At 57.2% G+C, this 15,807-nt stretch overlaps 1 protein-coding gene across 6 annotated transcripts; it reads right to left on the bottom strand.

Annotated features, from left to right (window-relative positions):
* Window positions 1-820: 820 nt before the first annotated feature.
* CACNB3 (calcium voltage-gated channel auxiliary subunit beta 3) lies at window positions 821-14,493 on the bottom strand. Of its 6 annotated transcripts, none has more exons than XM_032492722.1 (15): window positions 14,374-14,394; window positions 13,944-14,188; window positions 13,134-13,155; window positions 5,940-6,062; window positions 5,624-5,746; window positions 5,029-5,144; window positions 4,690-4,754; window positions 4,471-4,490; window positions 4,192-4,272; window positions 3,930-3,988; window positions 3,653-3,762; window positions 3,226-3,377; window positions 2,934-3,029; window positions 2,660-2,809; window positions 821-2,193 (listed from the first exon to the last, which is right to left on the bottom strand). In XM_032492722.1, exons 1-15 carry the CDS (start codon window positions 14,377-14,379, stop codon window positions 1,879-1,881), a joined length of 1,683 nt encoding a protein of 560 aa, XP_032348613.1. In that variant the 5' UTR covers window positions 14,380-14,394; the 3' UTR covers window positions 821-1,878. The 6 variants fall into 6 exon arrangements, with proteins under 6 accessions (XP_032348613.1, XP_032348616.1, XP_032348614.1 ...); XM_032492725.1 differs by lacking the exons at window positions 13,944-14,188; window positions 14,374-14,394 and adding exons at window positions 9,757-10,918; window positions 11,279-11,423 and having other exon boundaries at window positions 13,134-13,348; XM_032492723.1 differs by lacking the exons at window positions 13,944-14,188; window positions 14,374-14,394 and adding an exon at window positions 9,757-11,423 and having other exon boundaries at window positions 13,134-13,348.
* Window positions 14,494-15,807: the final 1,314 nt, after the last annotated feature.

The following is a 15,807-nucleotide window of genomic DNA, read 5'->3' as shown; positions in this document are numbered from 1 at the left end:
GACTTGGGAGATGAAAGAAAACCACTCTGGAGAAGAGCTTGGGGTCTAAGCTGATAGTCTGAGCCTATAGGAGGCACTTGAAGAGAGATGGAAAAGCCACTGACAGCAGGATCGGAGTGTGTCTTCCCTCCCCCGCTCTGGCCTCACAGAACTTGCAGCTCTGGCCTGGGCACCCTCTAGGGAACTTTGCACAAGGGTGAGGAAGGAAAGCAGCTGTGAAACTTTGGCAGGAGAGGCAGTCAGAACTCTCCCGCCCTGTTGCTGTGTGCTTGACATCAAGTCTTCAGACCCTTGCCTGTGGCTCCCTAATTGCTGAGCCCACTGCTCTGCTCATGGAGGGGCATGGAGACGGGCACCAGAGGCACCAAGGAGTGATGAGCTGGGCCCGGCTGAGTTTAGGTTGCAGGGAGAGGGCTAGAGAGCTGCCCAGCCTGGGTCCTCCCCCAGTATTTTTATTCACACATTCTTCCTTAACCCTTAGAGAGCTGGGCAAGTATATGGAGTTAAAAATTGCAACAAATTCTGGACCTTTTGGGCCTGAGGCAGGGACGGTATAAGGCTGTGACTAAGCCTCTTCTCCACCTCCCTAAACAATTCCCTTCTGTGCTGCTGAAAGTTTCCCTCCAGGCCCTGGGCATGAGGGGGTGGGTGAAGGGGTGCCTGGAAGTGTGGTGCCTCTCCCAACTCTGTCCTTTTCCCTTCCCACTCAGTGGGTCCTTTGTGACAGAAAGGAGGCCAGGATACTTCTTTACCTCCTCCAGACTCGGGCCATCCAGTGAGGAGTTTGGCTGCTTAAGCCAACAGACAGAGAACAGGAGCCTGAGGGACTGTGGATGGTGTTTATTAGTGATGACAGTGAGGTGGGGCAGGGTCTTGGGGAGCATGCTCTGTAGGTCACACACTAGAGCCGTAAGTCAAGGGTAGCCGGGTAGATGGGCCTCTGGGGACTGTCCACGGGATCCTATCTCTCCCCGGGATCCTATCTCTCCCCATCTAACCCTAACTTAACAAGCAGCAGCTATGGATCAGGGAATAAAGTCAGGCCCATATTCCCCAGGAGGCATGAGAGCCAAGAACAGAAATGACAGGATGCAAGAGCAAAAGAATGAGGGGGGCAAGGAGGCCCCCGAAGCTGTCCATACATTCTCCGCTACACACGCCTTCCCTTCCCAAACCCCTAATCCAGGCTGGCTCCCTTCCGCCATTTGGCTTGACCCTGTTCCTGGTCCCTGGTCCTTTCAGGTGTTAAGAAGCTTCCTGGCAGGTGAGGAGAGCCCTTCCCTTCAAGAGCTTCAGCTGTAAGGCCTTTGGCCCTAGCCTAGCCTGCCTGTGCTCCAGCCTGTGTGGATGTCCCACCCCAGCTGATGGATGGGAGTGCCACCCTGTTGGGCTTTGATTGTCTCATTTCTAATGTGTGGCAGTGAGGTGAGTGGAGGCCCTCAGACCCCAAAGCACAACCCCTGAGTCTCTTGACTGTTAGGATTACACCTGCTCAGGGACCTTGTTTCTTCCTCAGGCCGTGCTGCCCACACCCCCACCCTCTAGTCACTTTGAGGGGGCATCCCTTCCCTGAGTCTGGTGGGAAGGCCCCTGCTAAGGGGATCCTGGCCTGAGGGCACTGCCCAGTGGGGCAGCTTCTTGTGCAGGAGGAGAGGAAGGTGCCAGGGGTGCAGCACACACAGCTAGTACCTGGAATGGGAGGCTTGGGGGGGTCACTGCTTCTCCCAGACTGCAGGCAGCCCTGGAGCTGGGGCCGGGCAGGGGGTTTTAGGGGCTGAGCCTAGTGCCAGCCTAATGCCAGTCTAACTCCAACCTGCCTGGAGCGGGCGCCCCAGCCAGCTGTGCCTGTGCCTGCCAGGGTAGGGCAGCCGGAGGCTGTCAGTAGCTATCCTTGGGCCAGGGCCGGTTGCGCTGCCAGTTCCGGTCACTGTGGTTGTGCTCCGAGTCCTGGGCGAGGAGCCGGTCTTGGGGGTCGTGTCCATTTGCACTAGGCAGCCCGGAGGTGTGCTGGCGGTGAGGCTGGTACAGGTCCTGGTAGGCATCTGCATAGTCCTCCTCCAGGTGGCGGGAGCTACGCTGTGAAGATCCTGTCCAGGCTTGGCGGGAGCTCTCGCTGGCCTCATCTGAGGGCATCAAGCTGTCCCGCTCAAGGGGTGAGTGCTCCTCACCACGCTCCCCTAGCAGCTGCTGGTTCTGGGGGCAACAACAGCTTGAAGTGAGGCAGTGCAGACCTCGCCCTGGCCTCCCTTCCACCTCTAATAGGGTGGGGGATACTCCCCCTCAACTCAGTCCCTGGGTACAGCAAATAGTGCAAGGAAGGAGAAGCATACAGGAGCATTCTTCCACCTCAGACGTGGAAAACTGGTGCTTTTGACTCTTGCAAAATTCAGGCTCTGACTTCAAGACAGGCTAGGAGAACGGTTTGGAGAGTGTGTCTCTTTTGAGTCCTAGAAAGGTGGCCTCTGATGACCCATCTCATTGCTTTATTCCCCTCTCATCAGGAAGTGCCTTCGCCCATCTGCTCTAGCTCTGCACAGCAGAGCTGAGTTCTCTGATCCTTTGGCCTTCAAACTGGAGGCCAAGGATGATGCTCTGGGCAGGGAGGGGCGCTGCCTTGGCTGGCTTAGCCTGAGCATCTGTGCCTATTGGAAATGGTTACCTGAAGTCCAGGTATGGCACTGGGAGGGCCCAGAAGTCCAGGGCTGGGGGCTGGGTGGTGGGTAGCCCTCCAGTAAACCTCCAGGTACTCAGCCAGGTGCTCACAGGCATCCTCCAGCTGGTTCTCATCCAGAATTACATCAAATGACTCCTGCAGGGAGGGGAAAGGGGAAATGTTGGCTTTTTCTCAGCAGCAGTCCCCCATCTATCTCCGTCACTTCCCCAACCCTGGGAGAGCAAGAGTTGGGCACAGGAGTAGCTGCCCAGGCACTCACTGGTGGGCACTGAACAAGTTTATCATATGCCATCATCTGTACAGTCAGGTGCTTCATCTGTGACTTCCCCCGGGAGCGGATGAGACGCTGGAGTACCTGAGGGAAAAGGGCAGAGCTGGGCCTAGAAAGAACTGTGCTTGTGGTACAGCATGAGGAGCAGGCGACGATGACTCAGAGTTGTGCTAAGTAAGGGGTAGGCAGGGAAAGGGAATCGGTCCCTGCGGGCAGGAACCAAGCAGAGTTGTACTGCATTCTAGGAGGGTAGCCTTCTCCATCACCGCTGCTGACTTACCTTCGGTGACGATACTTTGACAAAGACGATGATGGGGGCCAGTGAGGTCTTGGCCAGCTGTGCTGGGTGGTTGATGGTGTCAGCATCCAACACTACTAGCTGCAGGGATTTGGCCAGCTCGAAAATGCGCTCGATCTCACTCTGTACTTCAGCTATGGAGGGAGCCAGCGAGCCGCAATGCTCACCAGTGGCTCCACCCACTTCTTACTCTGACAGGGTTTTGGGGCCTCCCAAATGTGGATGGGAAGGAACTGGAGGGAGAGGGTGTTCATCAGGGCCTGGGCAGGCAGAGGGAATTGAGGAGACTGGGGTCGGTTCTTGCCAATCCTGGGGCAAGTGGAAGGGGTTGGGCAGGAATGCAGGTTGTTGGAGGATGGTCTCACTAATGCTCGAGTAGGCAGAGGAGAAGGAGATGGGGGCTCCTCACCAATGCTGGAGCGGGCAGAGGAACGCTCAATGATGGTCCTCTTGCCAGGATTATTGAGCACAGATCTCTTTGCCAGTGAGAGGTCGGCTGTGACTCGGGTGATGGAGATCCTGGGTCGGGGTGGAGGAGCACAGCCCACCTCTAAATTTCAAGCCTAGCCCCCTCCTTACCCAGGTCCTGCCAACTTTCACTTTAGAGAAGACTTTGCTACAGGCATCTGGAAGAAGGCAATGGTTTCTCCTTGGTTCTCATGCCACCCCAGGTCAGGGCAGCTTACCTGCCATCAAACCTATGTTTGAGGAAGTCAAAGAGGGCCTTCTGCATCATGTCTGTGACCTAGGTGGGAGGGGTGAGAGGAAAGGCGTGGAACTGACTGAGGCCCCTCTTGGAGGGAAGCAGCATCCTGTGGAGCCCACCCGCTCCACATGAAGACCTTGATGAGGGGGCCTGTGGGGAGGGACATCCCCTCCCACCGTTCCTGGGCCCCTCCTGTGGTGGGCTTGGTGGAGGTGACTCTGGGGTCAGGGACTTCCTCTTACCTCATAACCTTTGAGAGAGGGTCCCACCAGCACCACAGGCCGCATGGAGGGCACCACATCATATGGGGGAACATGTTCCGCCTGCAGAATTGACCTGAGGTCAGGCAAAGTCATGGCTGTGTGTCCTGCCCTTCACCTGACTGGGGGTGGGGCAGATTCAGAAGTTCTAGGCTCCCTCCCCTCTGTGTTCTCCTGCCCCTCCAACAATGACTGCCCAGAAACCTGTCCCCAAGGCCAGAGCCATGAGCCCCCCAAGCCCAGGTCCCTTCCTTGACTCACCTGCTTTTGCTTCTGCTTGGCTTTTTGGAAAAGGAAATAAAAGATTAAAGTTGGTGAAGAGGGGAAAGGCCCTGCGGGCACGGTATTCCCTTCCCCAGAGGAGACCCTGGGCTTCTCCCAGCTCCAACCCCTTCCCACACTGTTCACCTGGGAGACTCTCCCTTCCCCTGTGTCTCAGTTTCCCACCTACCCAAGATGGGTGGGTTGAGGGGAGGCTACCTAGAGATGGAGGAGGGGAGCGTCGGTTGCCAATGTCACTCAGGCTGGAGGGGTTCCCAGATCTCCTGAGAGCAGAAAGAGAGGTCAGTAAGTGTCTGTGTGTCTGTGCTACACATCATTTAATAGCTGGATACATTTCCTTATCTTTTAGCTAGTGAGGGAAGTATGTGTGACATATGAGCATTTGCGTGTATGCATTTGTATCTGTGCGGTGAAAATGTGCACACTGCGTGTATTTGTGGGGGGATAACGTGTTGCCTGTGTGGTGATGTGGACCATGGGTAAAGTGCATGCACACCTCTGGGGTGTGTGTTTCTTGAGTCACAGCCCTGTGCTTACCTGGCCTTCTGCTCCTGCTTGAGCCGGATGCTCTCCAGACGTTGGGGGCTGGGGATGAAGGCGATGTCTCCACCCTCTTTCACCAGCCGCCCGATCCACCAGTCATTACTGTACTTCTAGGGGTGGGGTGGAGCAAAAGAGGTGGTGAGAGGAGGCCGCCCAGGCCCAGGCCTCAGTCCCGGCTTTTTGGTGTGAAGGAGTCAGGGAGCCATTCAGAGAGCTGATCTGAGGAAGGCAGCACAAGCGGCAGAGTCAGGGTCGGGGGCAGAAGGTGCCCGAAGGCAGAGCAGCCAGGTTTGAGGCCCCCAAGATTTCGGTGTGAGGCATCATGGCTGTCACAAGGAACCTAAGAGGCAACTAATCTCACTGCTTCCTTTACAGATCTGGAGATTGAGGCCCAAGCCAGGTCTCAGGAAGATGGAGACCCTGGGGATTAGGTCTTGCATGTGAGGGGTGTGCCGGGGTGTGTTAAGGATTAGAGTTGAGGAATTTGGGGAACTGTTTATAACTGAGGACTGAAGCAAGAGGCATGGGAACTGGGTCAAGAGTGGAGAAATAGACATTAAATGCTTTCTATTTGGAGGGAATTGCTCACCTCTTTAATGTGAAGAAAGTCTTTGGCCTCAAAGTTGACTCCAGAGCCCTGGACTGGGCACTCCTCGTCCAGTACGCCACAGTAGCTGACATTGGTCCTCACAGCAAATGCCACGGGTTTGTGCTAGAGAAGTTGACCATAGGTGCAAATGAGGGGCGCTTCAGAGTTCCCCTTCCAGTGCCCCATCAGCCTGCCCATCACACACATGCTCTTGCACACTCATGCACATCCTGCCCGTTGACCCCTTGAGACTTAGGACCTAGCACAAGTTTCCACCCAGCCTGGCCTGGCCTGCCCCCAGCCCGCAAGATGATACCTTGGCCCTTTCAAGCTGCTGCTGAGCCTGGCTCTCCACTTCACGCCGGGCACTCTCCCGGTCCTCCTCCAGGGAGACGTCTGAGTCCAGAGATGGGCGGCTGGTATAGGAGTCAGCTGAACCCTGGCATAGGGGAGACGCTGTGACCCCTGGGCTCAGGTGTGAAGGGCACTACAGAGGCACCTCCAAACCCTACAGTGGTGTCTCCACTAACCTTGGCCTCTCCATCTCCACGGGGGCAGCTGACCCCACCAGTTCCTCCTATCTCCCCGAGAAACATCCCAGTGCCTCTAGGGCTGCAGAAAAGCCAGCCTAACCCATGTGTGCTACGATCTGGACCCTTCCTCCCTAAACCTATTAATACTGCACCTTTGAACACAGCCTTCACTTCCCTCCTTCCTCCCTTTTCTCCCCTTGACCATGTCCTCCAAGACAGAGGGAAGGGAGATGTGTTGAAGATGATATATTGGAGATGATTTGGAATCTTGCGAGTCCAGAAGACCTAGCCCTCTTGTTCACAACAGCCTGCAAAGCAGCCTGGATGTTATCCCTTTAAAATGCCTGACAGGAGCACAGCCAGCCAGGTACGGTCAAGAAACATTGGTTGGCATGACACTAGCCCTGAGTGTCAGGATACAGCTACCCACCCTCTTCGATCTCATCTCCCCCAGGCCCTACCCTTCCAGGGTGAAGAGGAGGACACAGGGCTCCCAACTCCTGAAAGTTACTTCCTCCCTACTCTCCCCGCCTCCACCTACTTCTTTCCTCTCACACCTGCTGGAACAACTAGCAGCAAACAAGACAAACTGAGAAGGCAACACAAAGCTATCTCCTTGGGCCCAGGTGAGGCTGGACCACGCCTACCACCTGGCCTATGTCTCCCCACCCCTTGCCCAAGGGGATATCAGCCCTGGAGGAAGGCCACGTGGGTCCCTGGCAACCCAGCCAGGAGCAACCCTGGGGATGCTGGGGTGGGTCTTTGGTAACCTTAGCCAGGAGAGTGAGTCTGCTCACAGCAAGGATCTTTGGGCAATGAGGGTACATTTGGAGGGTCACAGAGCTCACCTTTAAGGCCATGAGGGAGATGCGAAACTGAACAAGGGAAGCTGGACCTTAGGACAGGAGGACAGAAGGCAGGATATCTGTGCTTCCCCCTCAGTCTAGGGAAAAGGGAGTCTTTTGTTTCCTGCTTTAGTTTCCCCTCTTTATGGGCAGAAGCCTGAAGTGATCCTTCCAGCAATTCTGAGATGCAGGTGGCACAGGTAAGGCAGGAGCCTAGATAAAGGGTCCACTTGGTAATGTGTGCATGTGTGTTTAGGAAAGGGAGTTTAGTAGAATGTTCTCTGAGGAACATGCCTTCAAGCCCACTGTGCATGACCACCTACAGAAGGCAGCAGAGGCCAGGCTCCGGGTGGGGAAGACAAACTCACACACCTGCTGTTGGCCACGCCCTCTGGCCCAGCCCCACCATGGGCTAGAGGGCTGGTCAGCCTGATGGCAGCCCATGTCCTAGAGCGTAAGCGCAACACAATTGTCTGTGGGAGACCAAAGGCATGAAGATAGCACAAGGTGGGGGGGGGTGTCTTCCATTATTATATAGAGAATGTTCCCCATCTCTCTTGAGAACTTGAGGCTAGCTTGGCAGCAGGATAATGAGCAACTGAACCCCAGGAAGAACCTTTGCACCATCAGTAGAGTGGGGTCCTCCTTCCAGGGTCTTGGGGACAAGAGATACCTCTGTGGCAAATGGCTGGCTGAAGTGAATAGGGGCCAACAGGCTGGGAGGCAGGAGGCCAAGTAGAATGACCACTCACTTTAATACGTAATATCAGATGCTTCCTAGATGTCCAGACCCGTACTGGGAGAGGAGTCTGACCTTTACTCTCTGTTCTCCAGGCTCTCAGCCTAATTTAGTAACCTTCATGTCCTTGCCTGGGACACCTGGGTTACCTGGCCTCTCCCCCTAGGATGTGAATGATGGGATCTCTTCCTAAATGTCTAATGAGTGTGCTCGGAATGGAATCCCCTCTCCATTACGCCGGAGTCTCTCAAGCTCTGGTATCACTCAGGGAAGCCAGTCAGGGCTGCCCTGCCAAACGTACTCTGGGGTCTCACCTCTCCCACCTCCTGTTATGCCAAAACAGCTAGAGGCTCAGTACTCTGGAGCTGCCAGGAGTTGGCACCGTGCCCTGGTGGTGCCCCCCTCGCCTGGTGAGTGTGTGGGCAGGCTGCAGCTCCACTCTTGCCTGGCACGGGGGAAGGAGAGGAGGGAGATGAGCCGTTGGATTTATTTAGAGCCTGATTTCCCTCCTACTGCTTCAGAGGGGGCCTCAGGGAGAGCAAGGAGCCAGCTGAGAGAAGGGGAAGTGGGGGAGGGTGATCCAGGAACCAGAGGGGCTGGGGGGTGAGTGATGGGTTAGCAGGCTGCCCCCTCACACCATCCACATGTCGATCTTTACCTTCCAACAACCCCTGCTTTCTCAACCAGGGACAGGAAGAACCTTCTAGGGCCCTCCAGCCCCACAGAGAGGTTCATTTTCCAGCTCACCTTGGCACCCTGGGCCGTGCCAGCTGTCCCTTCAACTGTCAGAAAGCGGTGTCCACCAGAGCCTTGAAAATCATCTGCTCTAGCAGCAGTGTAATTAGCCCCAGAGGCCCAATGGGGAACTGGGCCCAGCAGGAGCCCAGTCCGGAGAAGGACTGACAGCGGCCTATTCGCCGGAGAACTCATCTATCCTGGGCTTGGCAGCAGGAGAGGGGAGAAGACTCAAACACTCCCCTCTAGGCCCTGGAGTACTCCTCCCTCCTTACCTATCAGGGACCCCTTCAAGCCATCTCGTTGCTCTCATAAGGAGACATTCTTGCCTCCTTAAATGTTTGAGAGAAGGGACTAAGAAGCTGCTGCCCATCCTTGCCCCATCTTTCCAGGCACTCTCCCTGCTCTCTGAGCTCCGGGAATCACTGCCTAATGAGCTGATTTGTCTCAGTGGGTCAGGAGATAAAAGGAAAGAGGAGAATTAAATATTTATCAGTTGCCTGGTTCTCTGAGCAAAGAGCTTCCTCTCCATCCCCAGGCTCTCAGTTCCTCTGGCCTCACCTCCAGGTCCTCCATGCTGAGCAGGAGCTCAGGATGCCTGCTGCTCTGAAGATGCCTCAGCAGGAGGAGTGGAATGGATGGGGCTCAGTCAGCTGGCCCACCCATGTGCAGGGTGCCCAGTTTTCAGCCTAGGGGAGAAGCCGGGCTAAAGACACGGTGAGGAGATAAGGCAACGCTCAGATGGACAGCAGAAGGGGATAATGGAGGTCCTCAAGTTTTATGATCCTTCTTTCCGAAGAGGCTGGGATCGGATTTTCTGCTGTTCTCCAGGCTCCCTAATTTGTCCTTTACTTGAGGCACAGGAGGTCTGGATTGGCTCCCTCTGCAAGAGCCCCAGCTTCCGCTATAGCTGTCGTGTTCAGACCCCACAAATCCTCCCTTGGGAACTCCGGGCATTGAGGGAGGCCTCTCTAAAGCCTCTGTGCCCTCAGCCTCGAGCCCCTCCTCCCTCTACCCTTCTGTCTTGGGCTGTGGAGCCACCTGCTCCGAGCTCTTTCGCTACGCTAGCCCCTCTTTGCACACCCGAAGCCCCCTGCTCTAGGGCTGGGGCGATGGGGACCCTCTAGCATGAAAAACCCATCTCCCCACTTTCCTGGAGCGCCCCCCTACACGCCTGCCCCGTCACAGAGGCGTTTTTCAAAGTCCTGAACTGGGGGAAGGGTCCGAGGGAGAGGATGTCACCCCAACTTCCCCACCCCCACCCTCCCCGTGGGCACTCACCGCCTCCGAGTCCTCAAACCCGGGCACGTAGGAGTCGTCATACATGGGGGAGTCCAGGTGGGGGGAAGCGAGCGGCGCCGGGGGCGGGAGCGGCCCGGAGGCAGAGGCGAGGACAGCGGGCCGCGCCCGGGAGATGCCACTGAGCCCCGCAGCCCTGCGGGCGGCGGCGGAGAGCGAGAGAGCGCGAAGGAGCGAGCGAGCCGCGAAGACCAGCTGCTCCGAGCTCAAATCACCGCTCCCCCCCCACCCCGCAAACCCTGCCGGTCCCACCCCGAGCGCGGCTGAGGAATCTGGCGCCGGCTCCTACAACAATAGTGCCCGCCCACCTGACCCCCCCTCTCCCTGCGAGCGGGCGGGGGCGGCGGCGGGGGGCGCCGGCCACGGGGGGAGCCGGAGACCCGGCCGGGAGAGGGTGGCCGACGGGCGCTGGGTATAAGGTGGGTCCCCAGGCACCTATAGGGCAGAGGGGCGGCGGGAAGGAAGGGGAGAAGAGACTGCGGGCGGGGCGGATCCAGGCTTGAAGGAGGCGGGGCGAGGAGAGATGCGGAGACAGAGACGCTCGGCAACCCAGGAAATACTCCGCCGGGAAACAAAGGGCTGGAGCGGGGGAGGGGAGGGGGCGCCGCGGAGACGAGACCCAGCGGAGGAAGGAGAGGGCGCAGGTTACGCGAAGGCGGGGGCCAGAGAAAGGAGGGACGGAGACAGAGGGAGGAAGGGGGGAGGCAGGAAAGTGGGGAGATTTGGGGATACCGAGGAGGCGGGGCGGGGGCGAGCGGCAGACGGGGGAGGGGCGGCAGGTGTGAGGACGGCGTGTCTGGGCCCTGGCGGCCCGGGAGACTCCAAAATCAAACCCCGCTGTGGTAGTGGAGAGAAATGGGTTTAGGGACCCCAGGCCAATGCCAAGAAAGTAGCCCCTGCTCCCCCCTCCCCCGGCTCTCGGCCCCCTCACTCCTGGGACCCTTGCAGCAAAGGGCCTTGTTGCCCAACCCGTGCGAAGGGTGAGGTTTTGGGTCCGGCCACCCCACACCTGTTGCGCGGGCAGATTTCATCCTAGTCTGGCCAGGATGGGGGTTCCCTTCCTCACTTCTTTGCCAAGGACTGTGCCAGGCATTGCCAAGGCATCCGTGGAAACCGGCGGAGGGAGGGGCTGTTTTAGGCAAGCCTAAAAGGAGGAGGAAAGGAACCAGAGAGCGGAGGTAAGGGGATTGTTGTGTCTGGGACAGAAGGTGCGATCCTGGCCACACGGGTTGGGAGAGGAAGAGCAAGTCTCCGCAGAGTCACTATTGTAAGGCAAGATGCCCTCTTTAGCAAAAGGATGGGGGTGGGGTGGGATGGCCGGTATCCCGATTGGAGCCACCTGTACCAATCAGTCTCTTTCAAAGGGGCACCAACGTTTGAGATTAGAGACGGAGAAGCAGTACTTATCTTCAGGAAACTTTCTCAGAGAACCACCTATCTGAGCTCCCTCCTTTTTTCATGTCCTGAGCAAAATTATTCCTTTGAATTTTGATTGCCTACCTACCTTCTTTCCCTCTCACCCCCAGGGGGATGTGAGATACACAGAGGGTTACACTTGGAGAGCTTCGGAGCTCAGTCCTTCGCCGTTCCCAGTGTCTCACACTCAGGAGGGTGAATCAGAAATTTGCTCATCCCCTTACCTTCCTGGGCTACAAGGGAATTAGAAAACCAAAACTTTGACAGGGTTTGATGAGATCTGTAGTAGGGAAGCACTCTGTACGGGAGAGAGGAAGACCACCCAAACCACCTGGCTCCCACTTCTTTCACTGGTTCGTGTTCCCTTGGCAAGAGAAAGAGAAGGGGCCTCATCTTAAGACCGTCTTTAGTCTGCCTTTAGTCTGCCACCACCCTGTTTGAGTGGTGCAGTCCAGCCCTGCCCAAATTCATCCTCCTGCTGAATTTGGCAAACAACTTTGTTGGAGCCCTGTGGCTCACTATTGAGGGAGACAGTCCTTTTTCACAGTTCCCACTCCTGAGTCCAGCACCATTTGGGAGTTGGTTATATGTTGGATTCCTCTGTATTGGAAGATCCCAGACACTCTGTCGTCTCACTTTGTGCCCTCTCCCAGTCTCTTAGTATTCCTTATATCATATTATTCTGTCTCTTTGTCCTGTTCAGTCATTCTGTCTCTTATGCTATTCAGTTCCTTCTGTCCTTCCAGAGAAGCAGAAAGAAGGCATGAAATGTGAAAGAATAAGACCCTCAGGGTGCTCTCTCTTGGGAGATGATTCTAAACAAGACAGCTGCTGGGGCATCTACTTCTCTCCCCATCTGAATTTACTCCCCTGGCCTCTCCTTTTGGGACTCCCTCCACCATCAGGGTGTCCTGGGGACTGTAGGTAACAGTGGATCTGCCATCAACTTCACTCATTAGTCACACACCTTGTTCTCTTCATCCCCATCTGGGATGGTAGTGCCTAAGTCTGCTCATGAAGCAAGCATTGCCATGCCAACCACCTCCAGGAGACGTGTACAAGTTTCTCATACCTGGGCCCATCGCCTGGGTCTTTCAGAAGCTTCACAGCCTCTCTCCCTCATTCCCTTATCTCTGCCCCCTTCCATTTCCTGCCTCACCCACCACCTGCCCGCTCCAGTTCTCATGGCAACCTATTGACTTCCTGTCCTGTAACAAGACGTGTGCCTGTCAATCTACACATGGTCCCTAACCCTTTGTTTTTCCCAGGAGGAGCATAGAGAGCTGAGGGCGGGGCGCGGGGGAGAGGGGGATAAAGATTGGAGGAGAGGATTCCTCCTGTTCTCTTTCTAGGAGAGAGCAGTTAGACTGGCAGCTGGCAGATACCCAAGGCATGGAAGCAGGACATGTGGTGGGGGGCGAGCCTGAATAACCAGGTTTGGGAGTTGGAATTCTTGGGAGCTTCTGGAATACATTCTAGCTTCTCCTAAAAGTGCACTTAGGAAGCTAGGAAGATCTCAATCTCTGAGCATCAAATGGGGAAACTGAGGCAGGAACTAGGATCTCTGGGAAGTCCTCCCCAGCAGTATTTAAGATCTGGATAAAACCAAAGCCCCTAGCATCCTAGCTGCTGGGCTGCCCCAGGGAGTGGCATCAGGGGAGGTTGGCAGAGCACCACCCCCCATATCTAGCCTCTTTTCTGGTTCCTCAGACAGCCCTCCGCTCCCATTTCCCAGTCCCAGTGCTTAGAAGCTGCTAGCTCTGGCTGCTCCCTCCTTTCCTACCTGCCTCATCTACCCTTAGCCTCACCTCCTTGGCCTCCCTCCCTCCCCATCACTGCAGTCTCCCCCAAATGCCAGCCCTCTTCCTAGCTCTCCTCCGACCCACTGGGGTGTGTTAACGGGATTTTCTCCCACCCACTGGGGAGGGGGCCCCCGCGTTTACCTCATTCAGCAGGAAGGTTGCACTGGAGTCAGAAAAAGACATAGACCGGGCTGGCGGCCTCTCCCCCTTCCCCGGGCCAGGGGCTCCGAGGCGGGAACAGGACCCAGCCGCTGCTCTGCACACTGGCTCCCGCCTGCACGCCTGGTCTCGCCCCACGCCCGCCGGGCTCCAACGCCTGCTCCCTTCCCTCTCTCCGGGTTCCCTCCCCCTTCCTCCCTCCCTCCCTCTCTCCCTCCCTCTCTCTCTCTCTCTCTCTCTCCCCCCCTCTCTCTCCTTCCCTCCCCCTCCCCCTCCCTTTCTCGCCGCCTCTGTCATTCTCTCCCTCCTCTGTCGCCTTTCAGTCCTGCTCTCTACGTTTCCATCTCTGCCTCCTCTCTACGGTTCCTTTTCCCTGTTTATCTGGGTGCCTTCCACTGTCCTTCCATCCCCATATCTTGCCTACCTTCTCCGACACCCCCCGCCTCCCTTCCTCCTCAACCCGCTCCCCAGAAAAGGGACTCTGGAGCTCCCACCGCCGCAGGCAGAAGGCGGGAGTAGCTCAAGGGCTGCCCAGGCTCCAGAGCTTTAAGGCGGAAGGTTCCGCTCCCTCCTGGCCCCAGCTCTGTGCGCCCGGCGCCCATCCTCCAGCGCCCGAGGAAGAAAGGCGCTTCGGTCCCAGCGACGGCTTCGACCCGTCCTCAGCAGAGGAAAGGATCGAAAAGGACTATTGCTCGTGTACGCCTCGCTTGCCCCAGCGTCAAGCCCTCCTTCTGGGTTCCGGGGAAACCACGCCCACGCACCCGCCCCAGGCCCAGACCCGGTGGCTCCTACGGGATCCAACTGGAGAGAACCCAGCCGGGATGCGCCCGGCGCCTGGGGAGCCTCTTCTGTAATTCCTCTCTTCTGGGTTCTGGGGCCGCGGGACTCCGCCCGCGAAGGCGAAGCGCGAGGTGAAGCGAGGTGGCTCCCCCACCCGCTGCAGCGCCCCCTGGGCTCACTCGCCGGCGGCCGCACACACCCTCCAGGAGGCGGCACCCGTCCCGGGGTCCCGTCTGTTGACCAGCAGGGGTCCGGCCCTGCCAGCAGGAGGCGCTGTCTTGGTCAGAGCAGAGGCGGCGCAACCCAGACCCCCGCCGAAGCCCAAGACAAATCTCTCTCCCCTATCCTCTTCGTGGTCCCACCTCCATACCCCTAGTATGGGACTCCCCACCGGGGCTCCTTTGAGATCTTTGGCCATTCTGGAGCCTTTGGCCGCTCCTACCTCCATCCTGGTTTCCAGGGGCGCCCCCGCCGAGCCCGGCAGCGTCCCGGCCCGGCCTAGGCAGCGGGGAGTACGAAGTCGCGGGGCTGTTCCTCGGGTCAGTACCCTCTCCCGTCCCCTTCGGCAGGCACGTCAAATAGGACAAGCCCAAGTTCTGGCGGGGGAAGGGGGGTGCGGGGGTGTAGACCCAGCCAGCTCTCTCCCTGAACCTTTCTGAGCGGATCAGCTTCTCATTGGTCCCTCCACACCCCCAATTTCCTCAGTCTGGACTCTTCGCTATACTAAAGACGGAGGCTGGAGGGGAGGGAGGGGGTGGCTGACCCCCTTGCGGAGACAGACACACCCTGAGGCGAGACGACCGGAGTCCCCAACTTCCCCCTCGGCATCACTTTAGAACTCTTCCCTTTCAAATCAAGGGCATTCCACCGTCCCCCCAAGGCCCTTCTTTTAATTCCCTTCCCCTGGGGGTTCCCAGAACCCCTCCCCTCAATCCTCAGTCCCTAAGGATCTTGGAAGACTTCCCTCCCTCTCTGTTCAGCTGACCCTGCTCTTGCCCCTATTCCAGAGGGAGCTAAATTGGGGGAGAATCAGTTCTCCTCTCTCCACCCCCAGCTCCTCCTCAGGCTTAACCTGGAAAGTGCTTTGGAAGGGCGCCTCCTCCACTCCATCTGTGGTCTAGTCCAGTGGGCCCTGGATCCTCTACCACCCACTTACCCCCAAGTTACTCAGCTTCAACTATTCAGAGGAGATAAAGAGGCTGTGTGTGTGTGTGTGTGTGTGTTTAAAATGTGCATAGAGGTTTTTATGTTTTTTGTTTTGTTTTGGCTCTAATAGAGGGAGCAGAAGCTTTGCTTTTCATTTGGCCATAAGACCTGGAGGGTGAGAGGCCCCTCCCTACACCCCCGCTGACCACAGCTAATGGACTAGCTCCTCTGGGCCTTGGGGCAGCTTAAGTTTCCATAGGAGAAGGGTGGGGGCGGGGGTGATGGCCAAGGCAAGCAATTGTCCCTGGCTTCCCTCTCCCTCCCTCCCTTCTTCCCTCCCTCCTACCCAAGAACCTATAGCCTAGAACACCACCTCTCTCTCCATCCCTTACTTTAAAATAGAAATATCAATGACTTCTCTCTGAGCCTATCAGAGGGAACCTAGGTGCACAGGGGCAGCTCAGCACCCTTCACTTTTTCTCATTTCCACTCCAGCTGCTGGAGCATGCAGCCCTCTCTTCTGTCACAAAGAGAAGGTAGAACCTCAGAGCTAGAGCTGGAAAGCCCAGACCCCAGGTCCCCAGAGCTGTCCTCTCCCAGCTGCCTCGGTGTGAGGTGACTGGCAGGATTATCCCTCTTGGGCCCTGTCCAGGACCCACACAGTCTTCCTCCCCGCTTTACCCCTGGGTACCCCATCTATGATTCTGACCTCACCGTATCTGGCACCCTG

This window comes from Camelus ferus, chromosome 12 (assembly GCF_009834535.1).
Source record: "Camelus ferus isolate YT-003-E chromosome 12, BCGSAC_Cfer_1.0, whole genome shotgun sequence".
NCBI lineage: Eukaryota > Metazoa > Chordata > Mammalia > Artiodactyla > Camelidae > Camelus > Camelus ferus.
Note: the sequence above shows the minus strand (reverse complement) of the source record. Positions and strands in the feature narration are given on the sequence as shown.